Raw genomic sequence first — 24,885 nt, forward strand, 5'->3', positions numbered from 1 at the left:
CATGACCCCTTTCTTCCTATAAAAAATTGATAAAAATTTTGTATTCTATGCTGTGCCCGTAAACACAGTATCGAGCCATATAACCGAACCTCTTGGCTGACAGACTAACAAAACTGTTTTTCAGGCCATCTCTATTATTCTCCAAAAACAAAGGAATCTGAAGTCACATCGGATTTGAAAATATATAAAATATCCTTAAAATATTAAAAACCACAAAAGACTCTGCTCCGTCCATTGATTTATAAGGATTTAGGAAGTCTCCCAGAGTCAGCTCCATGTTAGATGTAAAGCATAATCTCAACATACCTTTGTACAATGCAATAGTTAAAGGAAAACAACGATGTTTTTTATTCAGTCGAATCAGAATTGACATTTAGGACTCGTCACACCAACGAACTCTGATCACAAGTTTATAAATTAAGCAATCCTCCTACTAAAAGAAAAACGAGGCTGTGGATACCAAAGTAGTAAGTAGCTGACTTTTTCAGAAAATTCTTCATTGCCATTTTAGTGAAATTGAAATTGATAACAAAACTGGGAAGCAAATGAGTTTCAAGGAATTTTTAATATCGGAAATTATCAGGAAAGTAAAATATCATTTCCTGATCCATGTCTAAAATCACTGCAAGACAACTATGGAGTTTTTCTTTTTAGGCCCAGTGGCTGCAAGGTGAGCTGGTAATTATGTATGATGACAACAATTTAAACAATGAGTCTGCACACGATTTAATTTTTTGTTTAAGAAATACGAAATCAGGAGAACCTTAGCAATATCTAAAACATACAAGTAAACTAGTAGCAATCCTTTCAGCAAAAAATGTTTCATATGCGCTGTCTTTGAGCTTACATAAGAAATGCCTAAGAAGGAGAACGACTTTCCAGTTAAGTTTTGCTTTCAATTAAAACGCTGTTGACGATAAAACAGAGAAGCTATATAAACAAGTTAGAAAACTAGACAACCAAGAAAATGGAAGACTTGAATTAACACACAAAACTGTTATGTTTCATCCAACAAAAGGCTTTATTGCTCCCTCGTCCTTAAAGTTGCTACTTACTCCACTGCTACTTACCTATATACAAGACGTAATTCAAAAGGGGCCTGCGCCCGTGCAACTGTCGGATTGATTTGGTAGTCAGAAAGGGTTTTATCGTCATCAAGTATTACACCTTCTTGAGTCAGAAACTGCAGATTTTCTGGGGGAACATTGGTAATCCCTAAAAGAAAGTATAGAGAGATATTTATTGCAAGTAACGCTTCTTTGGGCAATGGCACATTAACACATGCGCAAATAGCAGCACAGCAGTAACACAAATGATATTTTAATAGCAACAAATAATACAACAGACACAATTATAATAAAACATCTCTAAACCCCTTGGACAGCTTTTTTAATTCTTGGGGTGGCCATTTCAGTCTTTCATTCGTGTTCGTGGTGTGAAGACCATTTAGTCTAAAAAGGATAAAACTAATTGGACTGGTTTGACTGGATTTTATTATTCAATCTAGGTCGCATTGCAAATTGAAATAGCTAACCGGTTTTTGGCTCGCCCGGAGATTTACTGTTTACCTGTTCCTGATTACATGCTGCATTAAATCAATAAGGAAGTGGCTTTATTGCAATCATTATGGCAGTATCACAAAAGAACTTTGATGAAGCAGTAAAGATTTTAACGGAAAAACTTGATACTGTAATCCGTTCTCAAAAAGACATTAACAAGTCCATTCAGTCCCTTACGGGGGAAATAGCTACGCTAAAAAAAGATGCCTCCGATCGAGATATAAAAATTGGGCAACTGGAAAAGGAGTTGAAGGATCAAAAATTAAGGTGTGATCAACTGGAGAATCAGGTACTGGAAAGTGATGTCAAGGACTGCAAATTGAATTTGTTAATTCATGGCATGCCTACTGAGCGGCCGTCTCAAACAGTTGAAGAAAATGTGAAAATTGTTTTATCTGTTACAATGGAGATAAGCGACCCCATTCAGATTACGAAGTGCTACCGCATGCTCGGTGGTTCCAAAGCTCCGTCTCGTCTGTCAGGCCACGTTAACGTTACTAATCGAAGGCCTCGTCCGGCACCTGTATTTATCTCGTTTGTAAACGAACAGAACATTCAGAGGATTCTCAACTCAGTTCGTAAATTGAAGGGGAGCGGCATTCGTGTGTGCACGGATCTTCCCCCCAAGCTAAACGCTACTCGAAATGAACTTCTTGCGAAAGCAAAGGATTTACGTGAATCAGATTCCTCAAAGTTTACGCTTGTTAAACAGAAGGGCTCGATGCTTTGGCTTGAATCCAAATCCACGGACTCGTCACCCTGGGAAAGAGTGATGGGCTAGTTTTTGCTGTCCCTTTGTGATTATTATTAGTATTGTGATAGAAATTTTGATTGATTTTCTTGCCACTTCTGTCACAGTGTTGTGTACATGTTGGGTTCTACAACCTCGTTTTTTGCGCATAATCTTTTTTTTTAGTTTTCTAGTGTTAGGAGGTCTAGTGAAAAAAATCAGTTTTCGAGGTCTTGTTTGTTCTCTGCCACTTTTTTACCCGATTTGCCTGATTAGTGATGCGATGCCATTTCCATTTTTCCGTCGTGCCTACCTGGGACATAAGGTAAAGATGAAATTTATATATAACACGTGAGTAGTGGGGAGTCTGGGGGAAGATTGGGGAGCCGCCTCGGTGATCAGCTTGATCTAAAAAATATTTATTATGATTTTCCCCCTTTTGCTAAAGGTGTTTATGATGATCATTTAGCTAGTCTTCCTGCTACAGACTTTTTATTTGAAGGGGATTCAGGAACACCTGTAATTGATGGGAACTTAAGATCAGCAATTTTTAACTGCAGAGGTTTGGCTAGTAGCCACGAGTTTGTTTCGCAGTTACTTTGTAACCACAGGGTAAGTATATTAGGCCTATGTGAAACGTTTTTAAGAAATGAAAATGCAGAATTCATGAATTGTGGTGGATTTAAATTTATATCTAATAATAGGGAAAATAGACAGGGTGGCGGAGTTGGACTTTTTGTTCGGGATGATATTCCATTTGTTGTGAAGAACCAACTATCTAAGCATGACCAAGAGATGACTTTTGAGAGCCTTTGCATTGAGTGTGTGACTGATAATAGGAAAGTTCTTGTTTGTGTTGTTTATCGATCACCATCGGCTTCGTTATTAGAGTTTTTGCGAATTTATGAATGCTTCATTGAAGATGTGACTATTTTGAATTCTGAGCAAGTTCTGGTAATGGGTGATTTTAATATTAATTTATTGTTAGCTCAGACAAATAGACCGGGAATTTCTAATCATTTGCACGAAAAATCGCTTGAGTTTCTGTGCATGAACCTATCAAAATCACTTTTACCATCATGCAGGTCTGCGACCCGGGTTACGGAAGATACGGCTACTCTCGTTGATAATATTTTTTCTACTATCCCCGTTACTCTTTCGCATATTATATTTACAGATGTTTCTGACCATTGTGTGGTAGTTGCCGATGTTGGAATTAATCACAGACCAAAATTTTCGGAATTTAAACAAACTCGAAAAATTGATAAAGAAGGAATGGATAAATTGAGGAACCTTTTGTATTTAAATGAATGGACTGCAACTCTAGAATGTGAATGCCCTGAGGTTTCTACGGCTCTGTTTTTAAAATATTTCCGTGAGTGCTTGGATGAAGCATGTCCATTGAGGCGCATTAAAATAAAAAAATATACACTCCCTAAAAAACCATGGATCTCACGCGGGCTTTTACACTCTATTTCAATAAAAAATAAGCTATTTAAAATATCTATGTCATTCCCATCTACTAAAAATAAAGAAGAGTTTAAAAAGTATAAAAATGTCCTGACACAGTTAATTCGGAAAGCAAAAGCTAGATATTTTGAAAAATCATTTGTAGAAGCTCGTGGGGATCAAAAACACACTTGGAGACTTATTAACTCTCTGTTGGGAAGGTCTCAGAAATCTTCATTTCCGAATGAAATGTTACGTGGTGATGGTACTTTTTCTTCCGATGAGCAGGAAATAGTGAGCTTGCTCAATGCTCATTTTGTAAGCATCGGTGAAAAAACAGCTAATGCATCTCATGTTTCTCAAAATAATAATAATAATGATTTATTTAAAGATCACATGCCCCCTCCCTCTGATAAAAGCAAGTTCCTTTCCCCGGTCACTGAAATTGAACTAAAACACATCATATCTAAAACGAAGAACGGTTCATCTGAAGCCCTTGATGGATCTTCGACTAATTTGGTCAAAGAAATATTCCCAGTTATATCACCGGTGTTATGCCACATTATTAATCTTATATTTGTAAGTGGTGTCTATCCTTCAACATTTAAATCAGCAAGAATTGTGGCCCTACATAAAGGTGATGACCCGAGGCTTCCTGCTAATTATCGTCCTATATCAATACTCTCTGCTTTTTCGAAGGTTGTAGAGCGAGCACTGTATAACAGAATTTATTCTTTTTTTGAGAAATTTGATTACATTTCTAAACTTCAGTTTGGCTTTAGAAAAGAGCATTGCACTGATCAACCTATGGTTATTATTGTCCAACATATTAGGGATTGTCTTGACCGTGGCGAAACGCCTGCAACTATACTTTTAGACTTACAGAAAGCTTTTGATTCCATTTCTCATCAAATTCTTTTGTATAAGCTTTTGAATGCTGGTATTCGTGGTAATTGCCTTAGGTTACTTGAATCGTATCTTCATGGGAGGCAGCAGATACTTATATATAGTTAGATCTGATTCTTTACAGCAGTCAGATAAGGTTGGTGTTCCCCAGGGATCCGTATTAGGACCTCTGCTTTTCCTAGTTTACATTAATGATTTGTGCTCAGCTACTGGAGTTCTATAGACACTCAGTTTGCTGACGACACTGCAGCAACCGTTTCTGGTAAATCTCGTGAAGAGCTAGTGGTCAATTTAACATCCACATATGATAGATTGTCTACTTGGCTCTCTGATAATAGACTACTTCTGAACAGAAAGAAGACGAAGTTTATTGTACACAGCAGGAGGGGTCACAAGTTTCCAGATATAGAATCGGTTTCCCTTTCTGCGAATGAACCTGAGTCTGTTATTGAAAGGATTGTATCGACAAGATATTTGGGAGTTGTGTTTGATGAGAATTTGTCATGGAAAGAGCAAATTAATCAGGTTAGAGCAAAGTCTGCCCGTGGAGTTGGTATAATGAGCAGACTGAAAAACCTTCTTCCATATTGCGCTCTTAAATCCCTTTACTTTTCCATTTTGCAATCCCATTTTGATTATGTATCTATTATTTTTTTGAACACTTTTAAAAGTAATGTTACTCCTTAACAGATTATCCAAAATAAAGCAGTTCGTATCCTAAAACCTTTTCTGCTATCGCCATCAAACTTCCCCTTAAAATCCACAACAGAGACCCTTTTTTCACTTCATAATATTCTTCCTGTTCGGCAAAGTATCCAATTTTTAAGTGTTATGTTTAAGATTAAGCTTGAAGGAGAAAAGCTCCCCAGATATTTTGCATCGATGGGTCTTATTTCTTCTCCTTTATCTTCACAAGTTGAAACCCATGGCAAATATAATCTGCGGACTCCTAAGGTAGTTACAGAGAGGTCGCCTTTTTTCCTGAGGTATTTGATTCCTCTACATTGGGAAAGATTGAAAATTGAGATTGATTTTAATGTAAGAATAGATGCTATAACACGGAAGTTGAAAAGAGTGCTGATTGAAAGTTATAAATCTAAATAATATGAAAAAATTGTTGTTTTTTTTAAGGATGTTTATTATTAAGTTATATTTTTAAATAAAGTTATATTTTTAAATATTGGGTTGGTCTCCGGGGCTCGCCCTTGAGGCCTCCAGATGTCTTATGACTCACTTGGTTTTAAGTTGTAAATTTAATTGTGTCTCAAAATGGTGCGCGGAGGATGGAAATGGTATCGTACGGCACGGGATTTGTTTCTTATTTATTTCTGCCAAGATTGGTTAAGAGAACTATTTATTTTTAATTTTTGTGCATATTTAGTGTTGCTTAAAGGTAGCTCAATTGCATTCGAGCTATACTCTCAGCCTTGAGTTACCTAATATTTTGTATATATTGTTATAATAAAAGAATCTTGAACCTTGAAATAAACTGCAGCTACAGTTTGATTGTCATAATAAATTTCTCTCTCTCTTTAATCTTCATCAACTCTTCATAATCTTCATTTTCTCTATGTGCCATGCCTGCATGGGCAAATTTACACAGCCTTTTAGAAGCACAAAATTTCTACTTGATTTCTTTTTTCAAACCAATTCACCTCTCTAAAATATACTGAAACCGCTTCCTCCCTCAAATCCATCAAATCTTGACATATAAGCGCAATATGAATAAGATCTTCCCCTCACTACAAACATAGGACGCTCACAAGGACCCTATTTAATCCTATACTTTTCAATATATCTTCTCCTTTCACCAATACCCAAATAAATTACCACAAACAGAAATTACCAACAATAGACACTTACTATTTACTCTGACTTTAAAATAATTTTCGTCCCTCAAACCTCCTTAGCCTACCCATACACTCCCAAGAATACCAATAATTATTTCTGGCTCAGTCGCATTTGAATATCCTGTTCTATTAGCCTATCTCTAACATTTTTACAACTAGCCCCAAATCAAAACCAAGCCCTTTCCCCTTGTTCCATTACTCACTAGAACAAAATCTATCAACAACCCCTTCGACCAAAATAAGCCAATTCTCCTTCAAACTGTCATTCCCTCATGTGCTTTCTCTACTGGACTGCTACTAGGCTGATTTAAAACCCTTTATAGTATTTTACAATCTGCACTAACTTTTCGACCCTGAACAGTAACAAATCTAAACCTACTACTAATAGCTCACCCCAGCATCAAGCAGGCTGAGGTCAACACAGCTACGCATGCTCCTCCTCCATCCCAATCTATTCAAAGCCTCTCTTTTTACACCTTTCCAGGAAGTTCCTATTTCCCTTAAATCTTTCTGTATGACATCCTCCCACTCCAACCGAGGACGGAAAGGAAAATCTTTGGTAGTCTGTTACCCTTCATCTGCAGAACATGCCCTAGCCATCTCAACCTCTCTTTCAATGTAGCCCTAGAAAGCAGGATTGAACCACATTTTTGTACAGCCTACTCTTTGAAATACAGTCAGTCAGCCAGGTACCCAATGCAATCTGTAGGCAATTTCTCTAGAAAACATCTAGTAAATCTTCATCCACTTTTCAGAGTACCCATGCTTCAGAGACATATTTGACCGCTGTCATCACTGTAGCTTCCAATAGTCTAATCTCGGTTTGCAGACTTATCTTCCCATTCATTCAAACTTTTTCAACTGTGAAAAACACCCTGGGCCTTGGCTATTCTACGTTTAATATCTTCCCTGCACTCACCGTTCTCACTAGTAATACTACCTAGAGCTATCCATTTGATCGATATTTTAGTTACCCAGTATCGCCCTTTCATCTTTACTTATTCCTTGCCTTAGTAACTTAGTATTCTTAACATTAATTTTCGAATTTATTGTAGCATTCTGAACTCACAAAACCGATAAAAGTCCATTCATTTTTATCACACTTTCATCTATGATGCTGTGTGATAATACATGATCAGGTGATAATTGTGATAATACATTATCACTAACCCCCAACAGTCACTTAAAATACATTAAATGTAACCGGTCTACCTTTTCTATTTTCTCCATACCCCACACCTCTGCTAAACAAGACATTATAAGAGCTAGCTCGGCATGAAATATCCTTTTCTGAAGGATAAGGTCTGCCAGGCGTATTTTAAGAATACTGCTTTTTAAACTACTTGACCAACTCGCCTTTTCCACCTACCAATCGAAGTAAACTTTGAGTAAGTGACAGGAAGAGCGAAAATAAAATTTAAAACTTTGTGCTGGTCAGGCAAAAACTGAAATTTCTGCCAGGCGTACTTTGAGAGCACTATCTTTTAAAACTTTTTAAAACTAACAATATAGCATAAAGATTTTTTTTTCTTACTACTTGACCAATTTGTCTTTTCCACCTATAAATCGAAGTAAACTTCAAGTAAGTGACAAGGAGAGCGAAGATAAAATTTATATCTTTGTGCTGGTCAGGCGAGAACTTAAATCAATTTATTAGAATAGATCTTTGTGTTTGAGGTTTCAGCCCACTCCTTCAGAATTAAGCAACACGAATATTTCCTTTATTCTGCATGCAAAAAGTAAAATAACTTCAGAAAAAAAAAACCATACTGGGTTCGAACAAACTGACAGAAGTCATCCGATTTATCTGCCTGAGCATATAGATTTACTTAAATCTAGGTTTTCCCAATGCGGTTGCCATATGAGGCAACAATAGTTTCTTTTCGTGATGACCTCTTGAGTATTACAAACTGACGACTAAGCAGGCACAATCTGAAAAATGCAGTATCCTTCTCAAAAATTCACCGTTCTTCGTCTTTGTCAACTACGTACTCCAGGAGGGATCAGACACTATAAATCCCATCAAAATCAAAAAGATCATCAACAGGCTTATCTTGATGTTATTCTATAGTTTCTCCCTTAAACGAGCTATGGTGGATATACCATCAGCAAAATCCCCATCACAAAGAGCACAGCTTTGGTTCCATTTGCAAAGTTCCACCTTCAATTCATATACTCTGTGAGGGTAGCAAAATGGCCTAAGGATACAATACATCTTTGGCAAAAACATGACGTAACATTAAATCATTCAGTAAAATCCCCATTCTCACTCATAAAAAAAGCTGATCTTGTTATAATGAAAAAATTATGCAGACAACTTTGTTTTGAAAACCAGGGTACTGTAAAATTCCAAAGAGGGAATTAACTTTCATGTGGACGAAAGATCACAGTCAAAATTTAGTATCACATCAGCAACCCAGTTGAAACCATACCGCCCGTCTCTGACTCAACTCTGTCACTGAAATTTTGACAAAATTATATCTTCTTTTTAGTTTCCTTCTAATAAATGCTTGATGGGGTTGATGATTACTAATATTTGTAAGATCAACTTGATTTCCCAATCTAATTGTTCTTGCATAGTTTTTGGTTGCTGCAGTAAGAATAATAAAAACTAAATTTTTTTCAGGGTCATTTCCTGGAAATATTTTTCAGTTGGGTTTTATGAGCTAAGGAAGCATACCAAACTACCCCTCCATGATCGAAATTCTAGTATTTTATAATTAAGCTATCTAAAACACATTTTATAGATATGCTTCATGAGAAGAATGGCAAATGCCTCATAAGATTGGTCGAACAGACTTCCTTAGCAAGGTTTTTGGAGAAACCCCTTTTTGAAATCTGCACCTTCTTCTCTTCCCTCAAAAAAACTACTTATATTCCTGTAATGATAGGACCTACATCATCTATGTTTAGTGTAAAATCAGATTTTTCTAAAACAAAAAAAAAATGTTCATCTCTTTATTATTTCTCAAATTACCTGTTTATTTAGATTGGAATCAGCAAAAGTATAATAATCAGGCAAGCAATTAAAAAAAAACGTTATAGTTTTGAAAAACAATAAAATTAACACTATCAAAATGATAAAAGTTTAAACATATAAGGTCGGGCTTTTTATTCTTGCATTAACAGGAATTGTTCTATATTTACCAGTCTAAACCTTGTTGCTACGGATAAAGTTGAAGAGGTACCAAAACTCACCTTGAATCATTTTCTTAAAGGTAAGAACTTGAGTATTTTCACTGCAATCTAGGAAGATAGAGCTCTTTTTCCTTCTTACAATGAGAAAGACCTCCTAGAAAAAAAATCATCAAATTAAGAAATTTAACCAAGCTTTATGACATTCATCATAATGTAGGTAACAAGAGCCAAAAATGTAGGGATGACTGAAACAAAAGAAATAAATCAAGTAAAGCTGAGTTTACATGGGAATTTAGGACATTTTTTTTTCTTCTTTTTTATATATATATACTAGCTGTTGGGGTGGCGCTTCGCGCCACTCCAACACCTAGTTGGTGGGGCGCTTCGCGCCCCCAAGCCCCCCCGCGCGCGTAAGTCGTTACGCGCCATATTAGTTACGCGCCATTGTAGTTGTGTTCCACCTGTGAATATAGATAGATTTATATATGTGTTTCAAACTACGTAAAAATTGCGAATATACAACATTCTTGGCTTTCCCACTACTGGGAGCTTTCCGTTTCCAATTGCCAGCAATTGATCTGAAAATGTTTGACCAGAGTCATCGTTACACAGACATATATATATATATATATATATATATATATATATATATATATATATATATATATATATATACTAGCTGTTGGGGTGGCGCTTCGCGCCACCCCAACACCTAGTTGGTGGGGGCGCTTCGCGCCCCCCCAAGCCCCCCCGCGCGCGTAAGTCGTTACGCGCCATTGTAGTTGTGTCCCTATGTCCCACCTGTGAATATAGATATATATATATATATATATATATATATATATATATATATATATATATATATATATATATATATATATATATATATATATATATATATATATATATATGGTTTTAACTACGTAAAACTTTTGAATATACAACATTCTTTGCTGTCCCATTGTCTTTGCATATAAATAGATTGTCAGGTTTACCGACTCTTGAACATGCAACATATAATGGTCCATGGGAAAACAATCTGTATTCAGATCTATACCTCATGATTCTAATGATTGCCCTTGAGCTTTGTTGATGGTGATTGCTAATCGACCATTCCCTGTCCCGGTGTCCCGGTCGTCATTTATATCCCCCTGTTTCCCCCGGTGTCCCCGTTGTAGTTGTGTCCCTGTGTCCCGGTCGTCATTTATATTCCCTCTGTCCCGGTCGTCATTTGTATCCCGGTGTCCCGGTCTGTATATACATTCGTTTTTTAGTTTTGTTTTTCTCCTTTATTTTTTTCCTTTTTTTTCTTTTTTAGTTTATTTAGATTTTTTAGTTTTTTTTTAGTTTTTAGTTTTTTTTTCTTTTTAGTTTTTTTGTAGTTTTTACCTTCTTTTTAGTTTTGTTAGTTTTTTTTTTTACTTATGTCCTGGTCGTCATTTATACTCCCTGTGTCCCGGTGCTTTGTTGATTGCTAATCGAACATTCCTTTTGTCCTGGTCGCTTTCTCTTTGAGTGTCGTCATTTATTTTTTTCTTTTTTAGTTCTTTTAGTTTTTACCTTTTTTAGTTTTTTTTAGTTTTTTAGATGAAAATTTTTTTTAGTTTTTTCCTTTTTTTCTTTTTAGTTTTTTATTGGTTTTTACCTTTATTTTAGCTTATTTTTCAGTTTTTTCCTTTTTTTTAGTTTTTTTTATTTTTTATTTTTTTTAGTTTTTTACCTTTTTTTAGTTTTTTTAGTTTTTTTAGTTTTTTAGCTTTTTTACTTTTTTTATTAGTTTTTAGTTTTTTTGTAGTTTTTGCCTTTTTTTAGTTTTTTCAGTTTTTTTTTTAGTTTTTTATTGGTTTTTACCTTTATTTTAGCTTATTTTTCAGTTTTTTCCTTTTTTTTAGTTTTTTTTAGTTTTTAGTTTTTTTAGTTTTTTACCTTTTTTTAGTTTTTTTAGTTTTTTTAGTTTTATAGCTTTTTTATTTTTTTTATTAGTTTTTTTGTAGTTTTTGCCTTTTTTTAGTTTTTTTTTAGTTTTTTAGCTTTTTTATTAGTTTTTAGTTTTTTTTGTAGTTTTTGCCTTTTTTTAGTTTTTTTCTTTTTAGTTTTTTTGTAGTTTTTACCTTCTTTTTAGTTTTGTTAGTTTTTTTTTTTACTTATGTCCTGGTCGTCATTTATACTCCCTGTGTCCCGGTGCTTTGTTGATTGCTAATCGAACATTCCTTTTGTCCTGGTCGCTTTCTCTTTGAGTGTCGTCATTTATTTTTTTCTTTTTTAGTTCTTTTAGTTTTTACCTTTTTTAGTTTTTTTTTAGTTTTTTAGATGAAAATTTTTTTTAGTTTTTTCCTTTTTTTCTTTTTAGTTTTTTATTGGTTTTTACCTTTATTTTAGCTTATTTTTCAGTTTTTTCCTTTTTTTTAGTTTTTTTTTATTTTTTATTTTTTTTAGTTTTTTACCTTTTTTTAGTTTTTTTAGTTTTTTAGTTTTTTAGCTTTTTTACTTTTTTTATTAGTTTTTAGTTTTTTTTTGTAGTTTTTGCCTTTTTTTAGTTTTTTCAGTTTTTTTTAGTTTTTTATTGGTTTTTACCTTTATTTTAGCTTATTTTTCAGTTTTTTCCTTTTTTTTAGTTTTTTTAGTTTTTTTTAGTTTTTTACCTTTTTTTAGTTTCTTTAGTTTTTTAGCTTTTTTATTTTTTTTATTAGTTTTTAGTTTTTTTTTGTAGTTTTTGCCTTTTTTTAGTTTTTTTAGTTTTTTAGCTTTTTTATTAGTTTTTAGTTTTTTTTGTAGTTTTTGCCTTTTTTTAGTTTTTTTAGTTTTTTAGCTTTTTTATTTTTTTTATTAGTTTTTAGTTTTTTTTGTAGTTTTTGCCTTTTTTTAGTTTTTTCAGTTTTCAGTTTTGTCACCTGATCCAGTTTTTTCAGGTGACGTCACCTGATCCATCCACAGACAGACACAAATTGTACTGTTGGAGTTCATCCATTAGCTTTGCATGCGATATACTTCCAAAAGCTTTTTTGACATAAAATAGTAATGCCAGGACGCTGTGAGACTCTTCCAAGACTCATGTCCAATCGTTGAGCATTTCTATAATTGTATTGTACAGCTTTTGTTTGTTAGGAACCCATATTGGTTGGGATTTATCATATTGTTGTGCAATACGTGGTTCAATATCCTGTCCGTTATACATCCTTCAAAAAGTTTAATGACTAGTTATGTCAGGCACACAAGTTGATGGTTTTCTGCTTTTGATTGTTCAACTTTCTTATGGTTGGGGACAACAATTGCTTTGGACCACCTTGATGGTAGCCTATTGCACCTTTGTCTATAGAGCTTTGAAAGTTCCTAGCAAAGGTTCAACAATATTTTCAACACTCTTTTTGAGCCATAGCGCCTCTATTCCGTCTGGGCTTTTGGCTTTGTCTGACTTAAGTATCTGGAGCTGTAGTTTGATCTCTTCCTTCGTGATGAAGACTTTCAAGTCATTTGTTTCATGCAATGGTTTAGGGTCTACTTGTTTTAGCTAACAAACAGAACTACACACATCATTGAAAGCGTTGGCCCTTTCAGATTGAGAACTTGTGGATGAGCCATCTTTGTTTATGAGGATAGGCATTTCTCTTCACGTGGTCAAAGCAATTTTCCTCTCTTGTTGTTTTTCAACTTGTCAAGCTGCTTCTCTCACCTTGTTTCTTGCTTGGATGCATTCTTTTCTGGTCGATTATGTTTCCATTTTATGTTTTTGGAGTTTCTTTGGTTTGTTGAATTTTCTTTTCTTGATATTTATCAGTCTTTTGGTCATTGAGTCCATGTGTGGCAGTGTTTTTGTATGCGGAAGCTTTTTCCTTTCTGTGCAGGCTTCTGCAGAGTGGGGGATTATATTACAAAAGAGCTCAAATTTTTTGTTGCAAGTTTCTCACATTTGCAGCACAGTCCAATCCGTTTGTTGGGCCATTTCTTTAAACATAGAATTAGTAAATTTTTCAGTTCTTTCCTTTGCTGATAGTGGGGATGGCTTAGGTTGAAAATTAAACTGACCAGATGTATTAAATGGTCACTTTTGCCTAGTGTAGGAAGTATGGTGATTCTGTCTACAATTTATGGGCTGCAGGTGACAATGAGGTCTAGGACATTTTCTTTCTTGTTTGCTCTGCATCTACTGGGTTCTGTGATCAGTTGTGAGAGAAAGTTTTCTCTGAGGAGTAAGATAAACGGGTGTGTTAGTGAGTCTTTTAGTTGCCAATCGCTTTCAGGGAAGTTAAAATCACCAGCAAGGTATACTGGTTTTCAGGTTAGTGCCACAGTGCTCAGTATCTTGTTCAGGTCTTGGAGTGACTCGTGCTTATCTTCTCTTGATTGAAAGGGTGATCTATATGCACACCCAATGACTATGATTTGGGTGCTTAGTTTGAGCTCTTTAAAGATCGTCTCAAATACTTTAGCATTATAGTCTATTGTGTCTGGGGTTTGCTGGTATTCACGACCATTTTTCATATAAATTGCATGTCTCTGGCCAGATTTTTGTATGTTAGTTGTTGCATGCTTGTGGCTATGAATGAAAATCTCACTATTCTGGATTGCTATGTTTCTTTTTGGCTTGACTTCTACAATACATATAACTGATAGCTTGCTCTGTAGTGACAATACCAGTAGTTCACTGAATGAGACTGGAACAAATTTGTCTTTTTAAGTCTAACTATGATTCAGGGAGCTGGATGAGAAGCAGGGGCACAGCTCCAGCATTTTTACTGGGAGGGGGCAAGAGGGGTCCACCTTCAGATAGTCTAAGACCATGGGCTATCTTTCAGGGGAAAGTAGTGGCGGTTATAGCCTCTTCAATTTACTTATACTTACAGTAAGTGTTAAGTATTATTATGTAAGTATTATAGTAAGTAAATTACTACCAATTATGAACTCTATTTTATTTTAATAATGATTAAAAAATTTTAAACTACAAAATGGTTATAATGTTTAATTGTTTATTTCAAATTTGAACCCCTAAAATTTCTACGCTCAGGGAAAGAGGTGTTAGAGAACTTGTGAAAAACACAGGCCAATGTGTTTTTTAAAGATGGATGAAAATTCTGATGATTCTGTTCTGAATTTTCTTCCATTAGTCTAAGGAAAAAATAAGTCTCTTTGTTGAAAGCAGTCATCACAAATATTTGCAAAAGCTGAGGTTGGACCATTAATTGGATAATGTTTGTTAATTAATTTGGTCAAAGTTGACCTGCTTTCACTGTTAAGATTGTCTTCACTTTCTATTCTTGTGTTGCTACAAGAAGACATAGATGGGAATCAAATCCCTATTAAATAACTTTTTCTTCTTTTTCTACTTTCTGCTGCTTTATAAAGCTAGCTCTGATAGTCTACTGCTATTTAGGGGCCTCCCCCATCCCACTCTGTCCCCAGGTGGCAATAGGAGAACACCCTACCGATATGTAGGTTGCCTCCATAGGAGACACGGGCCAAGGGGGGAGCTTGTCCCTGGGGGTCCATAATAAGAAACTGGGGCACCCTCGCCCAGGGCCATAAATAGAGTTGGGAGAGGATAAGGCCTTTCAAATGTACAATCAACAGGGCCCACTGGCGTATCCACACATCCCATGAGTTACAAACCTTCTACCAGTAATGGGATTATATTACATGGTGAAACAGAACACCATCATGGGAGGATCCTCTATAGGAGAAAAACTGCAGCAGGGCATAAGATCTAGACCTATGGGCAATGGCCTCTGCAAAGGGCTGTCTTGACTCTATTCCCACTTGAGGAGTGGCGCCCCTCAAGGAAATTATAGCCTAGTAAACAATACAGCATTTGCATGGGATTCTGAATAATGGATAATTCTTCTGGGCTTTGTCTGTTTTGATATGCGTTTTTGGGCCAAAAAACCTCTTCCTAGCTAATCTATCTACTATGTAATGCCTCCCTATAGTAGCATAATATTTTTAGGCATGAAACTTGGAATGTTTCGAAGTTAAAAATGACTATTGTATCAACATTTTGACTGACAAATTCACATGATTCAGACTGCACTTATTAGGAGTTTCAGAAACTCATATTCCAGGGCAGGAAATTAGGAAATATAGAATTTGTTTACTCAGGCAGGAAGGATAGGGTACATAGACAGGGAGTAGGGCTCATGATTAATGAGGAAGCTGTTAAGTCTTGTTTATGATGGGAAGGCATTAATAATAGAATACTAATTACTCATTTTATGACTAGAAGTTCAGGGTATCAGTTATAGTAGTATATGCCCCTGTTGAACCAACTGACAGAGATACTAGTAACTCAGATGAATTTTACTTACAGTTACAGGAGCAAATAGACAGGGTCCCATGTAATGTAGAAATATAGTGTTTTTACTAGAAGATTTTGATGCCCAGGTTGGTAGGAATAGGGATAGATGGTATCCTAGCCTAGGTAAATTTGGTATAGGAAAAGAAAACAGTAATGGTATTTAGGCATGGTATTTGCATGATGGTATGGTATGGTATTTACAGAGACATGGTATTTACATGATGGTAAGACAGCAAGCCTTATTGATAATGTTATAGTAAATCAAAGACTGGCAGGATCAATATAAGATACTAGGGTACATAGGAGTGTTCTTATTGATGTTAAAAGTAAAGATCACCATCTGGTAGTGTCTAGGGTTAATTTAAAGCTGAAACTATGGAAGGGTAACTACCTCCCAGGAAATTATGATGTTGGTAGACTCCAGGATGAGAATTTGAGAGATACTTTCCAGGAACAATTGAATGCTAAACTTGAGAGTTTAGAATTTGACAATGTGAGAGATGGTTGGAATAATTTTTGAAAAATAATTTGTGAAAATTATTTAATGAAAAAAATAAAAATATATGAACTAAGAAGGTGTGAAGTGATGGTCATGGATAAAATTGCCAAGAATCTGGAAGATGCAGCTAGATGGCATAATAGTAAAATATTGTACTGGCGTGTTAATAAATTGAGAGGGAGTAGTCAATCTAGACTTGTCTCAGTTAAAGATAGGAATGGGGCCACAGTTAGTGATAGGGAGAGGGTTAAAGAAAGATGGACAGAACATTTGAGAATGTGCTAAACCAAGATACAGTTGTGGGAAAAGATATAGAGGAAAATGAAAAAGAGTGTAATACCTTGGATGTAAAGGAAGATTTGTTTTGTGAAGAAGAATTAGCAATAGTACTAAAAGTATTAAAAAATATTAAGGCTCAAGGTGTTGATGGTGTGGTAAATGAGTGTTTTAAATATGGTAGTTCTGAGGTTAGAAATAAGCTACTGAAGATAATGAATATGATTTTTCAAAAAGGGAAAGTACCTATCAGTTTAAAGAAAACCTTAATCAAACCACTGTATAAAAAAGGTGATAAGAGTGGGTGTTACAATTATTGGGGCATTAGTCTGGTCTCTGTAGGTAGCAAGTTATTTAGTAATATGATACTTTTTAGGCTGAGAGATGCTGTAGGCAAAGTTTTGAGACAAAATTTTTTTACAAAGTTTTAAGAGAAGAACAGTGTGGTTTTAGAAATGGTAGAAGATGTTTTGACCAAATTTTCACTCTTAGGTTAATAATTGAGAAGTGCCTGAATTATCAAACACCTTTAGTCCTCAGTTTTATAGATTATGAGCAAGCAATCAATTCTGCTGATAGAAGAGCTTTAGCAAAGGTCTTATCTTTATATGGTAAACCAGATATATACATTAAAGTGATTAGTGCTATGTACAAGAATAATACTGCTGTGGTCATGGTAAGAAATGAGATTAGCAGCTGGTTTTGTATTAAATCAAAAGTTTAGCAGGGTTGTTTTCTATCCCCCTTCATATGGACCATTTTGATGGACTTTGTCTTAAGGAGCACAGGAAAGGCAAGAGACCACGGAATCAAATGGGGAGGAAAAACTCTCCTGGAATTTGATTATGCTGATGATTTAAGTCCTAGATGAAAATGTGACCAAATTAATAAAATTTCAGAGGTTTTGTAAGTTCAGGGTGCTAGAATAGGTTTGAAAATTAATGTTAAGAAGAGTGAGTCACTGAGGCTAGGAATAAGAGAAGATGAAAAGACGACATTGGGTAACAACAAAATTGATCAGGTAGGCATCTTCAGTTACCTTGGTAGCATTAGTAGTAAAAACAGTGGGAGCAGTGAAGATGTTGAAAGTAGAATAGTCAAGGCTCAGGGTGTTTTTTTCACAGTTATGACAATGGACAAATATGGCTCTTGAGCATGAACACTCTGAAAAACAGATGAAGATTTACTAGATATTTTCCAGAGAAATTGCCTACAGACTGTATTGGATACCTGGCTGACTGACTGTATTTCAAATAGTAGGATGTACAAAAAATGTGGTTCAATTCTACTTTCTAGGGCTACAATGAGAGAGGTTGAGATGGCTAGGACATGTTCTGCAGATGAAGGATGACAGATTGCCAAAGATTGTCCTTTTCGGCCAACTGTCTAGAGCTAAACAGAAAGCAGGTCACCCTTGTCTGGGGTGGGAGGATGTCATAAAGAAAGATTTAAACGAAATGAGAACTTCCTGGGAGGGTGTAAAGAGGGAGAATTTGAATAGATTGGGATGGAGGAGGATCATGCATAGCTGTGTTGGCCTCCAGTGGCTTGGTGCTGTGGTGAGTTGTCAGTAGAAGTAGTAAGAAAGAGACTCTGCCTTTTAGTACTTTTATTAGTCTGTTAGAACTAACTAAAATTGATACAAAAAACATTTTTAATAACATTATAAAACACACCAAAGTTGAGAGTTGGACAAAGGTGGTTTTTACAGAACAGTTTAAGCAACCAAAAGTTTGGCCATTTTACATTGCTGAGCCTAAGGACATGCTTATTCTGGATTAATAAATTACAGAATATATAGCAGCCCAGCTGTCCTGATCCTGGGACCACATAAGCTCTCTTCCACCTCATGGGAGAGGCTTGTAACAAGCTGTTGAAAAGTAAAGATAACCCATTCATTCCCTAAGTCTTCAATATGACATTTTTCTTCAAGCAATAATGTAGAAAATTCACGATTTAGCAAAGATGTTACTCAGTTAAATTAAAAAAAAAGTATATGAACATGCATCAAACAAACATAAATTGAGCAGCAGACTCAGCTTTTACTAAGGCTATCAGCAATGAGTTGGTGCAGATGACAGCAGTGTACTGTAAACACTTTGGGTGGTTGATGGTGAGTTTAATAAGCTCAGATTAATTGCCAGCTTTACCATTAATATTAGAGAGCATATCCTCCTTCACTTCCTTTAACTTCTGCACCCATCATAGAAGACAAAATCTCACCATTGAACTATGCAAAATTCCAACAGCCCCATATATTGCATCATTCAGTTGCATAGATTTGAAAATGACATCTTAGCAAATCAAAAACTACACCCTTAAAATTACCATTGTTGAAACATAATACAGGAGACAACTTATACAGGATTACAACTCCCCTCATTGAGCTTGGCAAAGCTTGATCTCCTAGTACTACATTTTAAAACTAATAACAATAGATAAAGAGCATGGGTTGGTACTGCTTATTTGTGAGCATAAAATTTCTGATTTGACAAAAATATACATAGATTGTTCAGATTCACTTTGTCCTACTTGCAGCAGAAATTTTTTACAACATGCTGATACAGAGATAAATGTCACACAAGTTGCACTGGTGTTACATGAAACATGACTAATACCAGTAATGATCCTCAATACATTTATTTCAATTCTTTTTTTAGAGCTAGTTAAAAGAAATATTTAGAAGTTCAAGTTACTACTACTACTATTTACTTAGGGGTGGTTCTACTTTTATGGGTTAGTATGTGAATCCAAAATGCAAGGAATAGGACATTATCAATGCTCACTAGTTATTTCAGTTATGACAAAGAGAATTTGGAGCTATATTGAGTTTTGGTTTAAATATTGGAAGTAAAAAATTAAAACAATTAAATGATTCCTGGATGTTTTCAGTGATTCTTACTAACTGTTATTGCTAAACTGCAACCAATTTGACCTGTCTAGCTACAGTACAAATATTACTATAAAAAGCACCAAGTCTTATTTTCTTTTTTTTTGATTTTTTTTTAATGTTTTTCAATGAAAAAAATTTCCTTTTTTAGTGATACCATTTGTCCTATTTCCAGATGTAGAGGGTGTATTCATATCCATTTTGGAAGTTTTCAAACAATAAAATCTTTTTTGAAAAGATAGATTTTAGGAAGTAAAAGACCTTTACTTATCAGGGGAAACAATTTGACCTGAGTAAACATTGCACAATGGGAAGTATAGTACATTTTCACAATTTTTCCATTAACTATGCTTACCTATTTACTTGATGATAAGGTTTTAAAGGCAGTATATTTGCATAGATATTAATGCAGAACATATTAAGAAGTGTAAGAGACCAATGTTTTTTGCATTTTTTTTTGTATTAAAAATGAGGATGGATAACTTAAAAAAATTATTTGCTCAAAGTAAAGAACAAAGTTGAAACTTAAAACAAGCAACAGTTTTAAAATCACTTTAATTATTTCTTTAAATTATTGGGGGCAAATTCCCCCCCCCCCCTGTCAACAGTGGCACTGACAAGGAGTAGACAATTTCTGCTATTGGTGTTTGCAGAATTTCTTCATTTTTCTCCAAGTAGTATGGCCTTCACAATTGTAGGCACTGGAAGCTGTAGCTTGTCTTGAATTATTTCTTTAACTTTGTTGATGTCCTCTAAAGGGTCAGTTTGTGGCAAATTTTTCACAACAATACTCATTTTCATGTTGGATTTTTTGCAGACAAAAGGCTTCTTGTCTGACTATTTTTCAGTTCTCATCTTGAACTGTTTGAACATGCCTTTCTTTAATGCTCTCTAGTTTTGAGTTTAAATCCAGGAATATACTGTCAGCATACTGGTGCATTTCTTCAAAGCTTGGTTTTTTGGCTAATTCAGATCTTAACAGTGCAATTTCCAAGGATATTTATCTTACAGAATTTTCCACTCTTGCAATGAGGTCATAAAGCACTTGGTCATCAGGGAAAGCATTGAAGGTTGGTATATGGCTGTTGTGAGAGCTTTGCTTGTGTTTGGGAGCATAGTGTTTTGAGGAGACCTTTGCTGGGTATGAGATTTTTTGTTTTGTTTCTGTTCTTGTTATTTTCACTTGGACTGTAATAGTGCAGGGCATTTCTGGTTATGACAGGTCTGTTTGATTTATCTATCATAGTTAAACAGATAAAAAAAAAAATGTGTAATGCAAAATCATCTATAAATTCTCAAAAAATTGTATAAGTATGAAAAAAAAACTTCTAAAAAATTATGAATAGCCTAAGTCTGGATTTACACATTAATTCAATACTATTATTATTATTTCATAATATTATTTGGTAGGCTATAGTTCTTAAATATAGGCTATTGCTGTTGTTCACTGCTTTTCTTATTTATATCAACATACCTTTATAATCATAATTTCATCCTGAGTCAAAATATGACATTTGTTTTCATTGAAAATTCAACTTTAAGCCCTTTCTAAGCTCTTGAAAATGATATCTTAATCTCTTATTGTAGATATAGCTTTTATTCCTGTGTTAACATCAATTTTGTTAAACCAATTTCCAATAAACTGAATCAATGATGACAAAATTGAGAATCCATAAATGCATGGGAAATATATAATGTGGGCTATATTTTTTGGTAAGGCTTAAAAGGATAGGTTAGATTAAAAATTGAATTTGCAATAGAAAGAAATGTCATGTTTGGATTCAGGATGATATTCTGATTCTTGAGGTAAATTTGTTTCTTAGCTATCTGAATACTCTGTTAATAGAAATACTTACCATAAATATTATTTTTGAAACAACTTTAGAATATAATAAAGTCAGCCTTTTAAGGTAAGCATATTGATACTTTATAGGCTACTTTTTGCTGTACATCCATCCCTGAGAGTTTCATTTTCCTAATACAACCACTTTTCAAGATAGCAAAAAGATCTTAATCTAGAATTGCACAAAACACTAAGGGCTAGTCTACCCTTGAAATGTTCAATTTCCTAATTCAACCACTTTTCAAGATGCCAAAAAGCTCCTAAACTACGATTTTACCATAGGCTAAGCAGCCTACTTATAGCCATCCTAGCCAAGTTGGTTGGTAAGCTGGATTTGGGAACCTTTGTCTGAAAGGATGCGGGTTCAAATCCCAGTGTACCTAATTGTTCAGTTTGGGACGGGAGTCAGTGGCGTGACTCTGTAAGCTTAAAATGGGTACCTGGAGAAATCTGGGGAAGGTAAACAGGAAGGGTGTGCGAAAGCACAGGATGGTTGGCCCCCAGCCGCCCATTGCACTTCCTGGCTGAAGGGTCAAGAAACGGAGATCAGCACCACCAGTAGGGACTGTAAAGTCTAATGCCGTATCCTTTACCTTTAAGCAGCCTACTGGCTATTCTGTACTCATCTTATAGGCTATGAAATTGATCTGAATTTCGAAAAAATATCATTTAGTATGACTCTGGATAAATGGCGAAATTTTACAGACTTTGGCTTCCTATTCTTCTATGGCCTAGCTATTTATTGAGACCCTTTTTAGTAAACAATTGTAAAATGATTGACAACTGATACTCATGATGATAACTGCAAGCCTATTTGAGAAAATAAGTAGAGCAGATCTGAAAACCAAACTTAGATTGAAATATCAAGCACTAAGAAAATTACCATTTTCTTATAGGCTACCAATTCCAATAGGCTAGAGAGGAAAGTTTTAAATATTATTGCTAATTTCTATTGGATCTGGTGCTCCTAAATGCTATCTATTTTCTATTTAATTATATGAAAAACAACTATAGATGACAGAGTAAACAAGAAATTTGGAGAAATGACCCAGACTACTAATTGCCGTGCAACTGCAAATTACAGAAAACACAGATTGCAATGTACATTTTTAAAAAGTCTTTTTTTCAAATTCCTCATTGAAATTACTTTTAGAGTCCTTTTAAGTTTATAGTCCATTTTTCCCGCGCGTAAGTAATTTACAACTTGGCTCATTCCAAAAATCTTTACCTTTTGTTCACAAAGTTGTGCTTTTTTTCTCTCGCTAAAGGGATCACGGCTGAAGGACACAGCAAAACTGCAATCTTTGTGATACCCAATCTGTCCAGAATATCCTTTAAAGCAGAGAAAAAAACATTATTATTACTGCCAGATCCACAAAATTGAATCAAGGTTCAGGCCACCAAGGCTCACTGCCTCCAAGCCAAAAGTCATAAACAATAATGTAGCCTTGGACTATCTCCGAACTAAAAATCATAAACAATAATATAGCCTAGGACTATTGACTCAATGGACTATTTGACTATATTCAATGTCCATTGGATTGGCTCTCCTTGGATTTAATAATTTTAAACGGGACTTGATACTGGCTGGAAAACTTTTTTCTCTCACCTTCGATTACTCCTCAGTGGACATTTTTGCACCATGATCGGTACCAAATCTGTTCAGGAAAATGGATCCACCGGACATTAATTTGGAAGCCAATACCATTTTCACTACATCCAAACTCGGCAGCATATTGAAAATAAACCTCCCAATCATGGTTAGACATTGGCAGGATACTCAGAGGCTGGGCGGTGACTGAAATTAGCAGCAGTAAGCGCCTATTTCGGCCAAATATTCTCAGGGGCATCACAAGAAGGTTTTCAAAAATGCCCCTAACTCCCCCCAAAAAAATATGATTGACAAAATATTCATAAGCCTAGCCTTTTGTGTGTCACTTTTGTAACCAAATGGTGCTTAGGACTGCTTACATTGATCAGCCTGGTTTCACTATATGTGATATGGATTTGACGTTTCACGCAAAACGTGCTGTTTTGTATAAAATTGTATCAGTTAAGTTTGTGTGAACCCAGATTCAAACGAGGAAATGAGCAAAAAATGATTATTTTTAAATGTTCATTTTTCAACATCTTAGCTAAAAAAAAATTGAAGCCATTGAAAGAAAAGGCGGGACCTACTTTTTTTTTATAAAAATACAGCGGTAGGTACAGAATTTTAGGCAAAGAAAAAACTTTAGGGTGTATTCTACAAGATTTCATGGTGAGATTTTACTATTAACTAAGATTCGCGCTAAATTTTAAGAATGGAATAAACCAATTAAAGTTGCGGAAGTCTAACCTTCGTTCTTTTTTTCTATCCCTATGTTTAGAGTCGCCATTTTTTATTTTTTTTTATCTCACCGGCACCAAGTTGTCATTTTATTCTTTTTGCGTTTTAAGTCACCCAACAAAAATATTCAAATTAGCTCATTGACCATATTCCGGTTCTTTCCCCCGGACAATTCGTGATGATGGTGAATAAGAAAGCAGTGGACACTATAGTAATTTTGTAGCAGTCCTGAACTCATATGAGGTAAATTACTTTTCAAAATACTTATTTTCCCCTGTTCAGCTTTTAGCCAAAAATCTTTAAGATTTCTTATTTCCAATTTTGTGCCCTGTCCAAACCTTAATTCGTTTTTTTTGTGTATTTAAAGTAAAATACATTTTTTTTTTGAATATTGTCAAGCTGCTTCTTTGAGAACAATAATTTTTTATTGTGCATAATTTATTTTTGTTCGTTTTTTAGAATACAGAGAAACTTGAAAGCTTGCTGGCTTCTGTTCCGCAAAAGCCAATGGCCTATGCTTTTTCTCAGTGTTTTCTTGAGCGTCACAACACGGCAATTATTTTAAGAAAATCGGGATACTTTTTTGAGGAAGGAAGAGTAGGCTTGTAAAATTTATACGTCTTAGAATATTCGTGTTTTCCCCTTAGCATTAGGTGCTCACAGCACAAGTTTCGATCTGAAAACCATCACTACAAAGTCAATTCAGGAGTGTAACGCTATTGAAACAATTGTTCTCAATTCCAAGCCCCCTTCGGCCGGAATTCTTACCTCATAAGTTTCAAGTCAATTGGTAAAAAGATAAACCTGACTTGCTTTCATAGGCAGCACAATGGCGCTGCCCAAGTAAAGAGCGATGTGGGCACAGTGTAGCATTACTATTATTATTTTGTTTTTTAGACCAGGGCGCATCGTTTAGAAGGAGTTGTCATAAAAACTTTCAAAGGGGCTCATTCGCTTGGAAATAGAAAGTTCTAGTGTCCATTTTAATAGTAGAAAGTGAATGAAGGGCAATTAGACCCAACACCCACCACTCTCATTTCCCCAAACATATCCAATCTAAATTCTGTTCAGCATTGTTGGAAGGTCTCGTGATTATGTGTTTGGGGATGTCAACCTCTCCACAGTCCTTA

General features: G+C 35.0%; 1 protein-coding gene across 1 annotated transcript in view; it reads right to left on the reverse strand.

Moving 5' to 3' along the window:
• The window catches only part of LOC136032090 (elongin-B-like), a 33,664-nt gene extending 11,240 nt beyond the window's left edge, over positions 1-22,424 (reverse strand). Inside the window, exons 1-3 of the mRNA XM_065712228.1 lie at positions 22,310-22,424; positions 9,693-9,786; positions 1,071-1,215 (exon numbers count right to left, since the gene is read on the reverse strand). Coding sequence (XP_065568300.1) covers positions 1,071-1,215; positions 9,693-9,786; positions 22,310-22,312 — 242 coding nt within the window. The 5' untranslated portion in view covers positions 22,313-22,424. The remainder of the gene's footprint in view (positions 1-1,070; positions 1,216-9,692; positions 9,787-22,309) is intronic.
• Positions 22,425-24,885: the final 2,461 nt, after the last annotated feature.

Source organism: Artemia franciscana, chromosome 10 (genome assembly GCF_032884065.1).
Source record: "Artemia franciscana chromosome 10, ASM3288406v1, whole genome shotgun sequence".
NCBI classification, from domain to species: Eukaryota; Metazoa; Arthropoda; class Branchiopoda; order Anostraca; family Artemiidae; genus Artemia; species Artemia franciscana.